The 20,813-nt window shown below is 31.7% G+C and overlaps 2 protein-coding genes across 4 annotated transcripts; one reads left to right on the plus strand and one right to left on the minus strand.

The window, feature by feature from the left end:
* The first annotated feature begins 2,694 nt into the window (after nucleotides 1–2,694).
* On the plus strand, nucleotides 2,695–8,087 carry LOC108347515 (respiratory burst oxidase homolog protein C). Of its 2 annotated transcripts, XM_052867572.1 has the most exons (13): nucleotides 2,695–2,970; nucleotides 3,040–3,464; nucleotides 3,538–3,700; nucleotides 3,801–3,849; nucleotides 3,996–4,109; nucleotides 4,231–4,653; nucleotides 4,737–5,120; nucleotides 5,217–5,312; nucleotides 5,424–5,539; nucleotides 5,640–5,742; nucleotides 5,816–5,889; nucleotides 6,876–7,387; nucleotides 7,589–8,087. In XM_052867572.1, the coding sequence occupies exons 1-13, from the start codon at nucleotides 2,906–2,908 to the stop codon at nucleotides 7,696–7,698; spliced, it is 2,634 nt and encodes an 877-aa protein (XP_052723532.1). In that variant the 5' UTR covers nucleotides 2,695–2,905; the 3' UTR covers nucleotides 7,699–8,087. The 2 variants fall into 2 exon arrangements, with proteins under 2 accessions (XP_052723532.1, XP_017442293.1); XM_017586804.2 differs by having other exon boundaries at nucleotides 2,695–3,464.
* Nucleotides 8,088–13,427: 5,340 nt separating this feature from the next.
* Nucleotides 13,428–18,884, minus strand: LOC108337723 (uncharacterized). 2 transcript variants are annotated; one of them, XM_017574310.2, is made up of 12 exons: nucleotides 18,771–18,884; nucleotides 18,485–18,616; nucleotides 18,242–18,350; nucleotides 18,025–18,158; nucleotides 17,779–17,923; nucleotides 17,417–17,595; nucleotides 16,301–16,535; nucleotides 15,760–15,858; nucleotides 15,482–15,627; nucleotides 15,192–15,296; nucleotides 14,729–14,817; nucleotides 13,428–14,322 (listed from the first exon to the last, which is right to left on the minus strand). In XM_017574310.2, the coding sequence occupies exons 1-12, from the start codon at nucleotides 18,837–18,839 to the stop codon at nucleotides 13,806–13,808; spliced, it is 1,959 nt and encodes a 652-aa protein (XP_017429799.1). In that variant the 5' UTR covers nucleotides 18,840–18,884; the 3' UTR covers nucleotides 13,428–13,805. The 2 variants fall into 2 exon arrangements, with proteins under 2 accessions (XP_017429799.1, XP_052729200.1); XM_052873240.1 differs by having other exon boundaries at nucleotides 15,482–15,858.
* Nucleotides 18,885–20,813: the final 1,929 nt, after the last annotated feature.

Raw genomic sequence — 20,813 nt, forward strand, 5'->3', positions numbered from 1 at the left:
GTAAAAAGAAGTTTAGGAAACCAAAGCTTCTTTACTTACAACAAAGATCCACCAAAATACATAAATAAGTATATATACCGATTATTTAGCGATTTATACGTGATGTCTTATAATATAATTATGGTACATAATCAAATGGACAAAGTTGTTTAACTTATGCTATATAAAATGTTACTATCTTCCTTATATAAATTATTAATATTTTCTCCTTATGTATTCTGTTCATATCTAAGTTTTTTCTTAGGTGTATTTATCGTGTGTAAGTACAGTTATGTATCAACTTTAGATATTATGTCTCAACTTTTGAGTGTACTTAAATTCACTTTTTTAAAACAATCATTTTGAAGGTAGATACGTAAAATATATTAAAATTAATATATATATATATATATATATATAACTTTATATATTAATTTATTTACGTGAAAAAAATATTATTTTCTATTTATTTATTTTTATTTAAAACTGTATGGCTTTCAAACAAATTGTCACAGTGTTCTATAAAATGAAATTAAAAATGTAAAATAATTTTATTCATCAACAGTCCTCAAAATAAAATTTTATTCAGCAATAAAAAAGGGTCATAAAATAGGATTTTGCTTGTGATAATGTCTGCCAACTATTTTTACAGATAAGAAAAAATTAATATAATATGACATGATGAACATGAATGGTTAAGTTTTTGGTTTCGTAGTAAAAAAAAAGCATTATATTTCCACTATTTCATTTCGTACCAAACAATGCATTATTGAGTGGTTGTGTTGTGTTGACTAATCTTATAAAGATTCCATTCAAAAATCACGTTATTGAAATGATTGATTTTCCCAATATAATAAAAAAAAATTATTATGAGTGACCAAGGCCAACTTCTCATCATCATGTCAATTGAGTTAGTGATACCCATTTCCCTTTAATTTATCCAAATTTTCTCATATAATTTATTTCAATTTTATTTTTATTTGAGATATAAACTAATTTTAGTTTATAGATAATTGTTTTTTCTACAAACTTTTATGTTCACAGAAAAAATCACCCCAACGTGACCTAGAATACTACATAACATGCCCACATGAGCAAATGGAAAAAGACAAACAATCATAAGAAGATATTTCCAATAATCAATGTCTAAAATTATACTCTTACATCTTTGCTAATAATTAATTTTTATTATAGTTTATTATCTATAATAAGATTATCTTACTTTTATAATAATAACTATTTTAAAAATCTAGTATGAAACTTATGGCAGCATCTATGTATACAAATTAAAAGCATAATATTGATTACATTAAAAACATACACATTAATTTTCTATTCCAATTATAAAGAAACACAAATGCTAATAAAATATGATTACAGAAGCTACTAAAAACAATGTGTGAGAGTGACAGATGAGTAAATGCATGTGCAAGATTTTAAGATTGAATTGAATAGAATGTGTTTAGGGTTGCAGTGGTGGTGTGGGTCCAATCAAACACTGATAAATTGAATTTTATAAGTAATGGTTTGGTTGGGTTTGTTTGGGATGAAAATGGTGAAAAAAGCAATGCCACTGTCACATACATGATTTTTGCCTTTTATTACGCTCTTTGCTTATCTTCTAAGATTTTCTTCAATGTGGTGCCAACTAACTACTATGTTAAAATATTTAATTAATTAATATACTATTAACTATGCAAATTTTGTATCACACAATGATTTCAAATTTCTTAAAGGTCAAACTATATGTATTATTTTATTGAAGAAAATAATAATAAAAAGTTTATGAGCAAAATAGTGGATGGATACTCTGATTTTAGTAGGATTTATCTTAAGTTGCACACTGAATTAATTGTGAGATTATATTAAACCTTTTAGGATATCTCACTGAAGTAATTAATTGTGAAATTAAATTAACTAATTGGATATCTTGGTTATAGCACTGTGTGAGAATAATATTTTGTAATGTATTTTACTTTATATTTAATGTAATTGAAAAATAAATTAAAAAAGAGCAAGAATTTTGAAAGTAGAAAACAAAATATAACTTCATTTTAAAGAATAATAATCGTGAGTCTTATACACTTTAATTTTATGTCCATATTAAAGTTGTTCCCATGTTACCTGTATGTCACATTAAAGTTTTATCATTTGATCATTGTCATCAAACAAAATGAATGAGAATTGAATTTTGTTTCATTCCAATCCAATTTAATGAGCATGTGACCTTCCAAATTTTTTGAAAGATTATATCAAATCATTAATCCATTAATAGAATCTTTGTTAGAATATCTGAAAAAAGGGTATCATTGTTCTTAGAATTTGCAACACAAATAAATGAGCTGCATATACTTCAATGATTTATCTTTGTTTTCCAGAGTTGGAAGTGTAGAAATAATGGTATTTTTAATTTTACAGTACATTAAAATTTGATGAGAAAATGAGAAAGAAACACTGGAATGGTAAAATCTACAAAATAATAATCATAGGAAGTGGTAAAACATGGCACTGAAACTTAAATACGAAGAGAATGACACATTTTACATTGAGTTGAGTCAAACATAATGAAACTACGTTGGAAACTTGTTATCTTTGTGATGTTATTGACATTGATTGAAACACCTACAGAGTCTATATATTAGATGGTTTATTATAAAGAAGTGCAAGGAAATTAAGATAAGCTAAATGCTTTAAATAAACAAAGACATCCATTATAATATATAGAGTAGAAAATAAAGTCACTTTGAACAGCTTTTTCTATGATAATATGGCTGTCATTGTTGTCCATAGCGAGATGTTAAGATACGTACATATAGCTGGCAAAGCCAGGAGTGGCAGCTAGCAGGGAAAGAGAAACAAATGAGTGTGAAAAAAGAGACCTGAAAGTGTGTGTGTGTGTGTGTTCATCAGAAAAAAAGAAAAGAAAATGGGAGGAGCTTCTGCAGATCTTCAGAATCGTGAATCAGACATAGAGCTAACTGATGCTGAAAGGTATGACACAAACACCAACAACTTAGGGGCTTCAGAGTCAAAAGCTGGCACTGATGTTGACCTTGACAGTGGCAGAAAATCTCAGGCTGATGGTGAAGGACGCTATGTTGAGGTCACCATGGACATTCATGGTGATTCTGTGGCCTTACACAGTGTTAAAGATTTTGGAGGTGTTGATGGGGTGGAAGAGGAAGACGGTGAGAAGTTGGGTTTGACAGGGAAGAGGCTTGAGAAGAAAAAATCCTTTGGGGCCTCTGTGGTTCAGAGTGCTGCTATCCGCATGAAGCAGCTGAAGCGTTTGGCTTCTTTCTCAAAACCAGCACCAAAACACTTTGAAAGAACAAAGTCTGCAGTGGCTCATGCTCTCACAGGGCTCAAGTTTATCAGCATGGCCGATGGGGGTGCAGGGTGGGTTGAGGTGGAGAAGCGGTTTGAGAAGCTCACTGCTAACTCTGATGGCTATCTTCCTCGTGCTCTCTTTGCACAATGCTTAGGTAGCTAACCTCATTATTTTACTGCAAATGACATGAATGTAGTTTTTGACAGTGTCGTTGGGTTTGATTGTAGGATTGAACAAGGAATCCGAGGCTTATGCGGAGAAGCTTTTTGATACTCTTGCTAGGCAGAGAGGTATTCAAGGGGGTTCCATTAACAAGATCCAGTTGAGGGAGTTCTGGGACAATATTTCTGACCAGAGCTTTGATACTAGGCTCAAAACATTCTTTGACATGTAATTGATTGTTTTGGTTGATATAAACACGATGCATTTGTCTGGATTCCCTGCAAGTATATATCACCCTTCACTGATGTTGACTTGGATTTCAACGCAGGGTTGATAAAGATGCGGATGGAAGAATCACCGAGGAAGAAATTAAAGAGGTAAAGTACAAAATCATTACTTTTCAAGTTTAGTCAACATACAAGAGTTGTGTGAAGTGTTTTATCAGAAAATTCTAGTAATCTGAATTTCCCCTCCTATCTGATCAAGAGTCTTTTTGATCATATATGGTCAATTCTGGTCTCAGATTATCTGCCTTAGCGCCACTGCCAACAAACTGTCAAACATTCAGAAGCAAGCAGAGGAATATGCAGCTTTGATCATGGAAGAACTGGACCCTGATGACTCAGGATACATCATGGTAACTGAAATAGCCTAGCCTGCAATCTCTAGAATGGAAAAACTCCATTCAATGTTATAGAATTCTCCACTCAGCCCAATTGTTTAACTTTTTTGGCCATATTTTGTTGGGGAAAAAACAGATAGACAACTTGGAAACACTTCTGTTGCATGGACCAGAGGAAACTACAAGAGGAGAAAGCAAGAATCTGAGTCAAATGCTAAGCCAAAAGCTTAAGCCTACATACGTGGACAGTGTAATATTGAGGTGGTACAGGGATGCCAAGTACTTTGTGCTGGACAATTGGCGAAGATCTTGGGTACTTGCCCTGTGGATTGGTGTGATGTTAGGCCTATTTGCCTATAAATTTGTGCAGTATCGGAGAAGAGCTGTCTATGAGGTAATGGGCCATTGTGTATGCATGGCAAAAGGTGCAGCAGAGACACTTAAATTGAACATGGCTCTCATCTTGTTACCTGTTTGCCGAAACACCATCACCTGGCTAAGGAATAAGACCAAACTGGGTGCTGTAGTTCCTTTTGACGACAACATCAACTTCCACAAGGTAATTCTCACTTCTGCTAGCTCCTTCAAGAACAGGAAAATAAGGTATAAAAATTAGTAGTATAAATGATAGTGTTTTTTCAGGTAATAGCTGTGGCAATAGCCATTGGTGTTGGTGTACATGCCATCTATCATCTTACTTGTGATTTTCCTCGCCTTCTTCATGCAAGTGATGAGAAGTACAAGCTGATGGAACCCTTTTTCGGAGACAGACCATCAGATTATTGGTATTTTGTCAAATCATGGGAAGGAGTAACAGGGATTATAATGATTGTGCTAATGGCAATAGCTTTTACATTGGCCAATCCTGCATTCAGGAGAGGCAGAACAAAACTACCCAAACCCTTCAACAAACTCACAGGTTTCAATGCCTTTTGGTATTCTCATCATCTCTTCGTTTTTGTCTATGCCCTGTTGGTTGTGCATGGAATCAAACTTTACTTGACCCATAAATGGTACAAGAAAACGGTTAGCACCTTCACTTAACCCTCAAGTGTTTTTACACACTTGTTTCGAGTTGAAAGATAATGGATTCACATGCACTTAACATTATGTGTTTTGCAGACATGGATGTATCTAGCGGTTCCCATTACCATTTATGCATTAGAAAGACTGATTAGAGCACTCAGATCAAGCATCAAGTCTGTCAAAATATTGAAGGTATGTGTCAAAAAATAGGAATTTGATTATTTACTGCATGAAGAAACACCTTGCTCTGTGATGATTACTTTTGGCTAAGGTTAAAAAGTGTGCATGTTGTGAACTTTGAAGGTGACTCTTTATCCTGGAAACGTGTTAGCACTTCAAATGTCAAAGCCACAGGGATTTACCTACAAAAGTGGACAATACATGTTTGTCAATTGTGCTGCCGTGTCTCCATTTGAATGGTTTGCATTTTAAGAACCATCTTCTAAATGAAAAGTTTTGCATGTAATCTTCATTCCACAAAATCTAATCAATGTATGTTCATTGTTTATGCATCCATAGGCATCCATTTTCCATAACTTCAGCCCCTGATGATGATTACCTTAGCGTTCACATAAAAATACTTGGTGATTGGACCCGAAGTCTGAAAACCAAATTCTCACAGGTAAATTAACAATATTTTTTTCTAAGTGGGTTTCTCATAATTAAACAATCTATGTTATTTTGGTTTCTTGCAGGCATGCCAACAACCCCTCAATGGGCAGAGTGGACTTCTAAGAGCAGAATGCTTGAAAGGAGATAGCAGTTCAATGTAAGACCTTTTCTAAATCAAATTCAAACACAGTTAACTTAATGTTTGCTAAAAATAATGCTCTAGAATGAAATTTCAGAACTTGAATTTAAATATTTACTAATCTGTTCAAAAACTTCCCGATGAGTTTTATGTCAGTAAAATTTGTTCAGTATAGGAGTTTAAATCTCACTGGAACTACTTTTTAACTAAAGGTAGAACCTAAGTTAACACTCAAAATATCACCAAATTTTTATTTCATTAGAGAAAAGTACAAATCCAATAATTGGTGGCTGCTGGAGAGCACAAAACAAGTTGGATCGAAATTATTTAACAAAACATGAGCATCATCATTCGGGGCATGTTTGTTTGTCCATTTTCGTTTAATGGTCAATGACAGCTACCGAGAGTTTCAGCACACCTTACCAGCACATGCTCACTGTTTCTGTAAGCGTTAGGTGAACATTTTAAAAAGAGATAACGAAATTTTGAGATGTCTGTAAAATATTTGCATACTAAAAAATAAAAGTAGCATATATGTATTATACTCATATATAATATACAATTACTACATTAATTTTTTGACATTCTAAGAAGAACAATAAAATATATTACAGATACACATGATACTTCTTGTCTTGTATTAAATTTTCTGTCATCGTTACACTGCTCACTCTATCTTTCACTGTCAAATAGGATGGCAGTGAAACAATGATACATATGACAAGTGTGTATATTTATAATAAAATCCACTTGTCAATTTATGTTGTGAGGAAAAAACAGGTTGTCTGCTAAAAAAAAAAACATTATTGTTATAAGGACGTCTGTTGAAAATTTCTGCATGCAAGTTAAGTTGTCGGTTCAAGCATATTGACAAGATACTGAAAATTACGTAACTCTGACCCCCGAAAATAAATGAAGTCTTTTTATTCAATTTTTTCTTTCATCTGACGAAAACCAGTCTGTATGAGAAAGAGACATAAGACGATGAGGTTTTATGGTTGCAGAAATTTCCCGAAAGTTCTGGTGGATGGACCATACGGGGCTCCGGCACAGGACTACAGGGAGTACGAGGTGGTTCTGCTGGTGGGGCTAGGAATAGGGGCTACCCCAATGATAAGCATTCTGAAGGACATGGTGAAGAGGTTGAAGGGGATAGAGGAGGAGGAAGTGGAGGAGGGAGCGGTGGCGAAGAATGGCGACGATGAGTTCAAGACAAGGAGAGCATACTTCTACTGGGTGACGAGAGAGCAGGGTTCCTTCGACTGGTTCAAAGGGGTGATGAACGAGGTAGCGGAAGAAGATCGAAGGAAGGTCATAGAGCTCCACAGCTACTGCACCAGCGTCTACGAAGAAGGTGATGCTCGCTCTGCTCTCATTGCGATGTTGCAGTCCATCAACCATGCAAAGAATGGCCTTGACATTGTCTCTGGAACTCGCGTCATGTCTCACTTTGCCAAACCCAATTGGCGCACAGTTTACAAACGCATAGCCCTTAATCATCCACATGCTCGTGTTGGTAGGTAACTCGTGCTTTAGCTTTAGATTTAGATAATCGGACAAAGATTCACTGTTTCAAACACTGCAATAATTCCTGCTGCTGTGTTTTTTTTCAAAAGAGTCGCGTGGTAGGCACTACCATGATTCGGATAAAAAACGTGTTCTGTGAATCGAAGACATAATTTGGATGAGAGGAGATGATTTTATTTGTGTGATGCAGGGGTGTTTTACTGTGGGCCATCAGCTCTCACCCATGAGCTTCGTCAGCTGGCGTTGGATTTCTCTCACAACACATCCACCAAGTACGATTTCCACAAAGAAAATTTCTGACAAGACAGGGGAACTATCGATAACAAGTGAAGGATGTGAAACGACATAATTTAAAGTTGTCCACTTTGCATGATTATTCCACAATCATGAATGTTGTGTGATGTTGTTGGTGGTCCATAAATAAGTTTATATACTTTAGTTGTTATGGCTTTGTAAAAGGAAGAAGGGAAGAGGTGGGTAAATGGTTAAAGTAGTACCTACCAACTGCTAAAGGTGTGGACTTCTGCTTGGATGTGTCTCAGTGTCGTATACTCATGTAATTAATTTTTAAGAAAAGATCATCACAAGAAGGGTTTTTTATTTTTTTTATTTTTTCTGTCTTTTGTAATCCTAGGGGAAGGACCTGGGAGAAACTGGAAAATAATACAGAAGGGGGAATAATTTGTTCATCTAAAATGTATTGAATAGTCTGTATTAATTCACTATGTTTCTAGAATATATATATATATATATATATATATATATATATATATATACACACACAAATGCTAAATGATTGTTTAAATGAATTATATATTTTAATTTTGTGATTTATTCTAAGAAAAGGCAGAGCTTGAATGACTTTAGTTGGAATTATACTAAATTGCCAACTTATGTGCAACTATGTTTTGGTTATGTCAGTTTGTTTGAGTTATGCAGGAAGAATATTTTGTTGTATGACACTTGAGAGTTGTATCCAGAATTGCAGAACATGAAAGAAACAGTTGGTGGTATATGTTGTCGAAGACAAAATGAATCACTTTTGATTAGGCAACACCAAGATACACTCAACAACTATTTCAAGAAAAAGGAAGATTCAATAGATATACATTAATTCTTTTGTGTGTCAGATATTCATTCTGAAAAGATTGTGGATACACACATCTTTCATCGTAATCTCGTATTAGTGGACTTAGTTAATTCTCAGTGTTCTTTGCCACATTTTTATATTTGCAATAAATAATAACTGATAATATTTCGTTAAATAAATTTTCAATATTTATATTTGAATTTAAAATTAAAATTTATTCTTGTTTTAAATTTTAATATATTTTGTTTTTCAATTTTAAATATAATTATTTTAATTTAATAACATTAATTATTTTATGTGTTAATTGATATTTCAGAATGATACATAAATTAAAATATGTTAAATTATATACACAATTTAAATATCAGTCTGAAAATCTATTTAATATCTAAAAAAATCAACATAATTAAACTAAAAAAATAATAATAGCACGATTTTATGAAACACAATTTCTTTTTATCCCTGTGTCTTCTTATTTCTATTTACGATACTTTTATGATGACATACATCACTTTTTATTAAAAAGATAATATTTTTGGCGTGTCAAAGTGAACTATGGTTGAATATTACATGCCAAAATTTATTAGGATCCATATGATACGTATAAAATCTCCAAGACAAGTTTAATACACAAATCATTTGGAGATAAATTTATTTGTTTTAGATTTATTTGTTTTAGATAATTGTGTGTGCAGTGAAAGAATTGTTTGTTATATACCAATCAACGCATGGCCGAGCGGTCAACAGCGCGTGCTCAACTTTCTACATAATTCTACAGAACTTCTAAAGAATGATGAACACGCTATACTTTACCAAACTAAACATTTTTCTCAACTTCTAATCTTCCATACATGAATTATATACCAATTTACACCTATCCAAGGGTACCTAAATCTTCCTAACATCATTCCAAAGAGTCCCATACCAGATTTCACTCCAAATTCTGCATAATCAACAACCCAATGACCCAAAAATCCATTTTCCTACTTTTTACACATTTTATAGAGACTTAAGGGTTCTAACAGATTCAATTATACTTGCTCAGACTCTTCCCACTGACAAAATTCACTCCTAACCCCAAACTCTCATTTTCACCTACTCACTTCCTCAAAACAAGAACAAACCGAACACTAATGCAGAGAACTCCAAACCATTCACGGGTTCTAACATTCACAATTTCAATCAAACATTCAAATTACACACATGCAACCACCCAAACAGTAAATTTCATACATAGAAAATCTCAATTAAATTAACCAGTTTCCCTTACTTCTAACCGAACCGGACAACTTCTACAACATTCAGGAATTTGCTTACTCTTCCAGGAAATTCTAAGAACACCTATGAACCACCGATTGGTGAAAGCAGACCAACCATAGAACCAAAATGAAATCAGAAAAGGAAGAATGAGAATGTAGAACACATGCAAACAGAATTATTCCTTGCATGCAACAGAACCAGAAATCACTAAAACTAGAGAACGAGACTTACCAGTTCTAAACGCTAAACCAAATGGTGAAACATGAAGCCCTTGACGCTAGGATCACTTAGGTGCCTTCTGATAGTTAAACAGATGAGCCACCAGTGAAAATTTTTAGAGAGAAGGGAGAGGAAGAGTAGAGAATAGTGTTTTTAGAAAGATATAAAATATTTAGATAATGAACCGAGCGTTTTAAATTTCTATTTACACGGTTGGCTTATTTTAACACAAATGATCGGTCTTATTACTTTAATACATCTATATATTTTTAACAGGCTATTTTCTGGGTTCTTACAGAAATTGTGTAAATGATTTGTTTTACAAATTTCCTTTACTTTAGAATAATTTTTATGTTTGTAAAAGAAAAACAGAAGTGTTATGTAACTTATGAAAAATATTGTAATAGGTATATCATATATTATGCAATTGTTTTGCTTAATACCAATTATAAAATGCTTTAATTAATAGAATGCTTCTACAATGGAACGTGTTACATTAAACAACTGGTTAGTCTAAATAAAACGATATTCACTTCATTTAAATACAGTTTTAAGTTTCAGTGTTGCAAGTGAAAAAAAAAAGTGTTTAAAAATTTACTATACTAAAAATATTAATTAAAAAATTAATTTAATTATGATGATAAGATTGTTGGCATATTTTTGCTTTTTTGTGTGTGTAAAGAAAAGTTGTTTTCTTGCTAATGATAGACATTTCCAAGAATAAATTTGCTTTTTGACAAATGCGTTAAGCTCTTTCTCTTGCTTTATACCTTATTTTCTTTTAATGGGGGCTAAAGCAAAAAAGAACACATTACGTGTCCAAAAATGGATTGTGCTTGCTAGTAGGGAGTTGATTTCCTACCAACCGCCAGAAAATTGATTTTTTTTTTCTCTTACGAGATTTTTCTCATTGATCTGTTCTCTGTAAAAAGTTATGTTTAGGATAATAATAAAAAATTAATGAAGGGAAATGAAAGGAAAACAAACGTCATTTGAATGGTTTAAAATTATGATAAATTGTATTACATTTTTTATTTGATTCGCTATCTTTTTTTTCTTTCTCCCTCTAATGATTTTTGTTTCTATTATATTTTAAGAAAATCTAAATAATGAAAAAAAGTAATTTAATTGTACTCTTTTGCTTTTCATTCCATTATTGCATTGAGAGAGAATCCACCTCATATTCCTGAAGTGGGGAGAGGAAAAATAATTATATCTGATAAATGAAATAGCGTGTCAAGTTTCATTTCTGCCAATCTAATTAGAACTAAATATTATTTCTTTCTGAATCATTCCACTTTATCGTTTTCTATCAATATAAGCTAGTTTTAATTAGATAAATCTATTTGATTCAAGTGTTGCGTGTATTTATTACTAGAAGAATTAATTAAATTTAACTTATTTTAAATTTAAGGTTTAATTATTTACTAATCGATCAAATTTCGAATAATTCTATTTGGTCCCAAATAAGAAGAACTTTTGTTTAAGGTTTAAAGAGTAAATATTAGAGTTTAAAATTATTTTTAGTCTTTTAAATTAATGTTTAAGATTTATAATCTCATTTTTAAAATTTTAAATAACAGATTTTTTTTTAAAAATTCAGGGGTCTAAAAGTATAATTAATTTAATTTTGTGAGACTAAAAATATAATTAATCGTAAATATAATTATCAAGAAACTTGTACTTATCAAAAAACTTGTGGGATTGTGCTGCTAGTTTTAGCATCTATAATTACAGTAATAATTTTCATCTCTATTATTATTATTATTATTAGTTGTAGTAGTAACAATTCTCTTAAAATTTGTCTTTTTGACTATAATGTTTATATTTATTTAGTTACTTAACTTGTCCATTACATAGAATAAATACTTATTTTATATAATTACAATTCTAAAAATTAATAACTAAATATATTTATTATAATTAAAGTTAGTAATAAATAAACACGAAAACTTAAATTATATTTTAAATTCACAATAAATAATTACATTGTTATATAAAGTTACTTTTAACTAATATTTATTAAATATTAAAATTTAAGTTATAAAAATTCAAAAATAATTGTAGGAGAAAAAATCTAACTAAAATTCTTAAAATAATCTCTTTTAAGTTTCTTTCTTTTTTCCTTTTAAAAGAATAACTGCACGTAGAATAGTTCTTTAAATTTGTCTCGTTGGATACAAATGAATTTCTAATGTATGACGAGGAAGAACTCATCCATATAAATTAGGTAAACAAAAATACACGAGAAAGAAGTTATTACTCCTCGAAATAACGTTTACACAGTGTGGACAATTTAAACCCGAGTTCAACAAATAAAAAATATTTAAAGAGTAAATTTTATATTCTTTAAACGTAGTGAACGCAGTTATAATAAAATAATATATTACCTAGCCATACCAAAACAATATTCTATAATGTTATTCCGTCTGGAGAATTCTGCAACAAATACTGTCGTTATCTGCGTTATGCTAATGGAGGATATAAAGATAACTATCCTTCAGCACTTTTTGCAAAAAACTATTTGAAATGCTAGTATTTTTGTGCAATGCTGATTAATTGAAGAATATGAAAGAACAAAATTGACAGGTTTGATTTAAAATTTGGTATAAGAAACTAAAACTTTTAGTTGGCTGCATCATTTTTCTTATAATTTATGTAACTAATTCACTTTTTTATTGATCATGCTTCCTTTATCAGTATAGAAATAAATTCAAGTCCGTTGTCAAAAAGTCTATAGCATAGGTGTTTTAAGATTTGATTAGTTTATTGGATAAATGTTTAGTACTTACGTTAAACTTATAAGGACTTTTAGAAAAAAATAAATTAAGCTGGTAAGGATGACCTGTTTATAACAACTATTTGTAATAAAATTTTAATATATAATTTGAAGTTTAATTATGTTTTGAATAAAAAATGAATATGGTTTTGGGCTCTTTAATATTAAAAAAATGGTTTCAAATTAAAAAGTATATTTTTAAACTCTAAACATCAAATTTGAAAATTTGAAATTTCTTCTAGTTTCTAAACCTTTATTTTGAACGAGTAAAATCATTTAGTTCAAAATCGTAATTTTTGAATGAATAAAATATTATTATAAATCCAAAGGATTAAAAATATAATTAAATAACAATATATATCATTACTTTAATGACTAAGACATATCTTTTTTATTTGAGCTAGCTTTAATATATGAAACATAGTTTTTTAGTTTCTAACCATGGTTGAACATGGTTGGTATTTGACTAAATCTGTTATTTAAATTGATTGGGCATACTTTAGATATTTATAAAGTAAAATCTAAATCAAACCAATCGATTAAAGAAACCCAACATGTTCTTTTAATTTTTCTAAAAGGATTGTAAAAATTAAACTAAAAATATATGTAAAATATATACAAATAACAAAAAAAAAAGAGAAAATATCACTCTGACAGACTGTTTCAAGTCCGTAGTTTTCGAATTAAGACTAGCTATCCAAACAATAAAAGTTTGAAGGAATCAACTGGACACCAAACTAATTTATCAAGGTTATTCCAACTCATTAACACTTATGTTTAACTGTTGTAAGTGCAACAGTCTCTAAAGACGTGATTTTATTAATATGTTTAGTGATAGACTTAATGATTCAAAGATCTGTTAATATGTTCAGTAAGCTTAAATGAGCATTAATTTTTAGACATTTGCATACTTCTTGCCCCTTAAAACTGTTCAATGATTAGCTTAAGCAGGTTACATAAAAAAATCACTTGCAACAGAACTCAAAAGAGGAAAGAAATAGACTAACCTTATCGACTTTCTGAAGATACGTTTACGTGAAACGTGGAGTTGCCTTCTTTTCATCTATGTTTCCTTTTTAGCCTCTGGAAATTAGGTTTTATTAGCTGGCTACCAACAAAGACTTGTTCTGTACCTTGAGTTGGCTGAAATGGTATAAGAGGCTTCTTTATGGGCACACTAGTATTTTTCGTGCAATTTTCATTTGAACCAGGTGAGATGCTCTTTGCTTTTAATGGCCTCGGAACCTCCAACCTCTCCAGAATCCTTGAAGTTTCTCTGTCTAGCTGTCTATTATTTCCATCTCGCGGTGATACACACGCACTCGATTGACCCAACTTGGCTTTGGACATACAAGATGGAGAGTACAACTTGGGGTCTTCACTTACAACCAATTGCTTCCATTCTTCTGTAATACAGGCCATGGTCTTCTCTTCTTGATCCGCTATATCCAATGTCAAAGCTTCCTCATTCACCAGGACACCTGTGGCTGGTTCTGCTTTAACGATCACCTCAGACGAAGGTTGTGGACTTGAGCTTAGTTCCGAAAATGAACCTTCTAATTTAGAAAACATTGACCTACAGCATAATGAAATCATAATTAACTATGAACATGAAAACGTATAGACAACTTTGAAAAATCAGCTAATCAATTGGTTTGCCAATATTGTTCATTTAGAACAAAACAAGCCAGAAGAAATAGGTCCTGGAATTAAAACATAAGGTCATACTTTTTCTTCAGAAAAAAGTGAATGTAAGAATTCTCAGGTTCGTTTAGTAAATAACCCATCCACAAAAATAAGAAGTCAGTCTCTATATTTGGCAGCATATGTTCCAAAGGACTGGTCATCCCATTCATGTTATTTTTAATTCTTTTGAAAGAAATAAAAAAAAACGTTAACTTATTTTTTTGAGTGGTTATTCATGTCCAAAGGGTGTTCTTAGTACATGCATTCTCACATGTCAGCTGGAAGTAGAAACTCACCCAAATTGAAGGCTTTCTTTGACAAGCACATTTAATTTTTGATGAAAGCCTCTTTCATGCAGCAATGGGTCATAGTCCGTTAGATCAATCTGCAAGCAAATTTGGTTTCCACATTCCAAGATAGAAGGTGCTTATTGTAAATATTTAAATGATTCATTCCAAATTGAACATCTAATATTTGTTAACACATAAATAGTAAAAGTTGGGGAATTAGTGTTTCCAAAACACAAGATGTTAGTAACATGCTACTTCCTCGCACTACAGGAAAACTTTAGATGATGAAAAACCAAAATTTTCTTAGGTAAATTCACACATGTAGAGCTCCTAGCAGATTGAGGAACAAATATAGATTAAAATTTCATGCACGAGGATGTGTACTGTTATTATCTACAGATATGACGTTGGAGGGGAAAACACAAAAAAAAAAAACACGAAGAAATTTTAGGAAAATGTTTAAATTAACCTTTAGCAGACAGGCTTGAACAGAGTTCGCAATTTCCTTATTGATTGATGAATCAACAGATCGATTGTCAGGAACTCCTAGGACTTCTTCTGCCCCTGCTAGACGCTGCATATTTTAAGGATATTGTTACAATTGAAAGTAATGGATCACCATCGGATATATTAGCCAAAATGCATATTACTGCAGTGGAAACGAGGAATGGCACAGGCATAATTACCATTATGCTACTGCGTGTAAATGTGCAGAGAACAAGAGGGATAAATGAGCAGCAAAAGGAAGCTAGTTCTCACCCTCATAAGCATTGGTCCTGAATCTGATGGCATCAGAATATAATAGCAATGACATGGAGCCTCTGCCATTGTTTCCAAATCATAATTTGAAGAGCATATCAAACCTTGGTTCATGGAGTGTAGAAAGCTGGAAAGGCCTCGAAAAACTGCTAAATTAGAGCCATAATGGAATGTAAACTTTGTGAAGTATTGGACCAATATAAATTGAATGAGAGCAATGCAAGAGTAACAGTGACACTTAAATAGAATTTCAAAGTGGGAGTGGATTTTATACACACGTTGAACATTCACTTCAGACTGATCAGTATCATCTGAAGTGGTTTCAATCACATGATAAGAGTATGATACCACAACAAATGAGGCCCCGATTATAAGACCTGCATAAAATTTAAATGAAGAAATCAAATTTCTATATGGTGTAAAAAGATCCAGGGTCTACTAGAACTTGCTTAAGCCACTAGCGTAGTTTAGAAAAATATGATGGATCTACTAGAATTTATTTAATCAGTCACTCTAATTCTCCATAAAAGATGAATAAAATTGGTGGGAAATATAATTTAAAAATTTGAAATGAAAATAAGTAAAGAAAAGGGATGAAGTGAAATAATGAAGACGTTTCCTTCCTCTTGAGTAGGCTATTACCACAAATTCTAGATGGATCAAGTTGATTGTGCAATCAATCCATTAAGAAGTTCCTTACGGATTGCAATAAAACCTCCGTTTGCCTTTGACAGTTTAATTGAAATTGGAAAAAAATCAATCCTTGTTGCATAATATTAAGCGGAAGTTATATACGAAAGACCGTAAGCAAATACACACCTTCATCAACAGATGCCAAATTTATCCTCTCAGTTACATTAATGTTGATTGGCGAAGTGATTTGCTGGAGCTTCAGGGAATTATAGAATGAAGGAAGAAACAGAATAGTTTTTTCCCCAACTTGAACAGAATTTTCAATAACATCGAATGTTTCCAGATTGCAGCCAGCAACGGAGCAAGAAAGTCTGCTGAAATTTTTTTCAGCATCTAAAGGAATACCGTGGCATCTGCATGTCTGTGCACGGACAATTCTAATAATTAATGCCTCATCCCTTTCCTTTAAATTAGTGGAACATAAAACTAAAGTTAAAGGAAAGGAGATCTCCTGTAGATACTAGATAGCACAAGATTCAATTCTAAGTGATGTCAAGGCCATCCGAAAGGCAGAATTATTTAGAAAACAAAACTATTTTGCATTATTACACTGTTGTTTCTTATGTTTCAGATAAGGTTTACTTAGCGTCGTGATATAGGTCCACTTGAAGTTATAACTAATCCCATAAAATGCCTAGTGAACAATTAATAATAATAATCTTCCCAAACAAGGATAGTGAGCCCAGTTTGCCTCTGGATTTATGAATGACAACCAAGATTCAGCATTTAACAAGTATATGCAACTGATTTTAGTGTAATATATTCATTAGAATATTGTCAAAACTCTCTGAATTGTTTGAGTAATAATACAACCTTTACGTTCCATCCTTAATGTAGACGTTTCAAGGTCACGTGACATTCAAAATTGACATATAATAGTATCGATGATGATTACAACTCTAAAACCGTTTTACGATTAACATACTATGGAGAAAATCAAACAGCCTATAATTATAAGTTCATTATAAGCAACCAGAGGATTTGTTATCTTTAGAAAAGGACATGGGTTAACATGGTTGTTCACATAATGTACAATCCATTGGGTCATTCTTTTAGGGAATAACATATCACTAGTCAGTAGCCGTCACTATTTGGTGTATGCCACTTATTTAGGGCGTCATTACTGGCTATTCTAAACTAAACAAATAAAAACTTGTTACTTTTCATTCAAAAGGAAAAAAAATTACACATGCGCTAAAATTTGTTAAGTGGTCAGTTATTGTGGATTGTAAGCACTATTACCCGACACTGCCTGAAGTTGTTGGTTATTGGATACACTGGTGAAAACAGGTTGCAGAATATATGGTTCACAGATTCAAAAAGATTGTCCTTGAAGATGAGGCGAGCTAACAGCGGCTCCTCCATGTCATCTTTCAAAATCTGCAGCCATTTTTTAACCAGGCCGTGGAATACTCTGAAATCTGCAATTTTAGACTCTTACCATAAACTTCCTAGGTTCAAATTTACTAAGTTAACTCGTTCACTGAAAGAAAGATTTTTCTTTTCTTTGTGTTCATCAAAGCCAAAGATCAAATTCTATATCCAAAAGGGATTATATACTGAATAAGTATGGCCATGACACATTTTGTTTGAGGGTACATAACCTGGGATATAGGTCTGAACAGAGCAATTATCAAGATGAGAAATGCAACGACGAAAATTATTGATGTTTTCACGAGTATCTGTCAGATGGCTTGACTTCTGCTGAAATACAGCAAAATCAACCGATACACATTTATCTGCAGCATCCTTCGAAACAAAAAATACTAAATAAAAGTTATCTTTTGAACCAAAAAAAAGTTTATCAAACATAATAGCACAGAATCCATGCCATGAATACACTGACTCACCATTAGATTCTTCTGCACTACAGAGTCCACATCTTCAGGCAAGGTCGAAGTTATGACAATTACTTTTCTCTCTATATCTTTGCCTTGCCAGGAATACAACACTCGATCACTCAAAACATTTGAAATCATTGAATCTGATAATTAATCATCGATGCAGTCAATGCATGTTCTGCAACAGAGTGAGAAAAATGTGGGTTCAGAGAGGGAGAGAGAGTACCTGAAATGTTATCAATATCAGGCTGAAAAGCATCGTATGGCAAGTTGTTAACAGCATGGTGGAAATCACGTAGGATGAAGTTTCCTACGGGATTGTACGCGATCATCAACTACAACACCAGCAGATTCAGTTCACTCTTTTAAACTCACTCGCAGGGATCATAGCGCATCCATTGCTCGTGCATTCGAAATTATAAACCAACTCAGGAATTGAAGACAAATATGACCATTTCAGAAGCAATACCTCATCAGAAGAAGATAAACGATTCTTGAAGACGTAGCACAAACCGATCTTATCGCCGAGCGTGGCCGATTTACGCACGTGCGACTTGGACGAACTCGAAATGGCGTAAAAATTAGCGAGTTGAAGCAGCGACTGAAAATTGAGACACGAAAATTCAGAAATCGTAGATCTGTTCGGAATGGTGCTATTGCACAGTTCAGATAACAAAGCAAAGGTTAAAAGCATAGAAGTTGAGATAATAGCAAAGACGAGGTTTATTGTGCAGGTTCTAGAGCCATGGCTGTACCTGCTTTATGTCTCTCAGCAATGGAGGTGCCAAGCTCCGCAGATCCAGAACGAAACACAACTGAACCATTTCGCCTCTTCTAAAATCTCTCTCTGGTTTGGCGCCAAAGGCAACCGAAACCCAGCCTCTAGATGTTTAGATTTAAACTCTAAAGGTCGCCCTCATAATAAGAATTTTCACAATTTTATGAAAATTACAATATATTAAATTTAATTATTTTATTTTGAATAAAAGTTTTAATGATAATTAAATGTAAAATTTTATTTTAATTTTAATATGAGCAATATTTAATCATTTGAAAACATCAGTCATATTTTTTAAACAAAGAGAATAGTATCTGAAAGTGGAAAAAACAAGGTCTCTTGAAGCTACTATTAAAAAAAACAAGTTCTATATCCACTGCAAAGGACCCGAAAAGAGAGTTGAATTATTGTGAAAAATCTTATGTGAAGAATAAATTGTCCTTTAATAGGTATTGAATAAATGTTTTCCCGTGTATTTGATGCATGTCTTTGAGATTATGTACCAAAACAAAAATATCAATAATAAATGAATAATTAAATTTTTCTAATAAAAAAGTAATTCTCAAAACTCTATAAAAGAGGAAACAATATAAACAATATATATATATATATATATTCTTACTACTTTTATAAATATGTGAGACTTTATGAATTTAAGACTTATCATTATATGTCTTCAGCATATTAAAACATTGTCTATTAATTACATGGCATTCAAAATTTCGATTCACATAAACCGAAAAAAAAAATCTCAATTGGTGCCTTGATCCAATTAATTCCTAAGGTGCAGTTTCACTTGATCCATATCCAGCGGAAAACATAATTCATTCATAAGGTTAGGTAAAATTAAGAACCCTAAATTTCATAACTAGAGTTCCTCGTAAAATTGGAGAAAAATGCATATTAGGATTCATACTAATTTGGAGACAAAATTTAATGGGAGGAAAAACCATAATCATAGATCTAATGATATTATTTTGTTATTTTGGATAGCATTACAAAGAGAGAAAAAAAAACGAGCTATAAGAAAAATTCCAGTCACTTCTATAGTAGCAACATGTATAAGTCATAAATTTGAGTAAGACCCTTATAGATAGTCATACACAAAGAGAAAATTGGACAGATTTTACAACTGTCCCATAAAATAGCAAGAAAACAAATAAAATAAAAATATATATTCATTTCAATTTTAAAAATCAAATTATTTATAATTTGAAACAAAGGCTGAGATTTCAAACTACTCTAACCAAAATCTCACATTATTAGTTTACAAATGATTTTTGAGAAGTATTATCAAAAACCTATTAATAAATAGGAACACATTCCAATTATTTCTTCCAAAAAAATAAATTTATATCAAATTTAAACTAGTAACTAATCCCAATATTAAAAAATTAAAAAAAGTTATGTAAACAAAAACTCTCAAATATTCTTATCATATAATTATCACTATAAATAAAAATAAGAATATGAATCGTAATAATTAATATTAACATAATAGAAATAAGTGAAAAAAATATTAAAACAATCACACATAATAACCTTCCAAATAATATTAATGCTAATTTAATTAAATGAACTACATTGAATATTTTTAATAAAGGTTTAATTGAAGATAAAAGTTAAAATTTAAAGGATCACATTGAATCAACCTTCCTACTATTAAACAAATTTACTAACTAGAAAAAAAAAAATAACATATGCTTGTGGCACAACTACAATTTCACCGTGGAGAATTTGACCGAAAGCAAGATGCTTCAAATTGAAATGGTGCTGTCAAGCACGATTACCAATTTCCGTAAAAATTTTAAAATTTATGCATTTGATAAATTTAAATAAAACTTACACCACTTTTGTAAATTAGCTATAGTTTTATAAGAAATATAACAAGGGCTCAATAATTTATTTCAATAAACAATTAAAAGATAATTAACTTACTGATATATGTCATTATCCTTATTTTTGTTAAGAAACAGTTTTTCGCCTAAAAAGAGAACTGGTCCACAAATCCTAAGCTTCT

This window comes from Vigna angularis, chromosome 1, assembly GCF_016808095.1.
Source record: "Vigna angularis cultivar LongXiaoDou No.4 chromosome 1, ASM1680809v1, whole genome shotgun sequence".
NCBI classification, from domain to species: domain Eukaryota; kingdom Viridiplantae; phylum Streptophyta; class Magnoliopsida; order Fabales; family Fabaceae; genus Vigna; species Vigna angularis.

Excerpts from the sequence above, each read along its gene's own strand:
- LOC108347515 (XM_017586804.2), top strand. The coding sequence starts at position 2,906 with ATGGGAGGAGCTTCTGCAGATCTTCAGAATCGTGAATCAGACATAGAG. Across the intron at positions 4,110-4,230 it reads ATGACTCAGGATACATCATG|ATAGACAACTTGGAAACACT; the intron begins GTAACTGAAATA and ends GGGAAAAAACAG. Across the intron at positions 5,313-5,423 it reads AGTCTGTCAAAATATTGAAG|GTGACTCTTTATCCTGGAAA; the intron begins GTATGTGTCAAA and ends TGAACTTTGAAG.
- LOC108337723 (XM_052873240.1), bottom strand. The coding sequence starts at position 18,839 with ATGGTTCAGTTGTGTTTCGTTCTGGATCTGCGGAGCTTGGCACCTCCA. Across the intron at positions 17,924-18,024 it reads TAGTGCAGAAGAATCTAATG|GATGCTGCAGATAAATGTGT; the intron begins GTGAGTCAGTGT and ends TTTGTTTCGAAG. Across the intron at positions 16,536-17,416 it reads ACAACTTCAGGCAGTGTCGG|ACATGCAGATGCCACGGTAT; the intron begins GTAATAGTGCTT and ends GTCCGTGCACAG.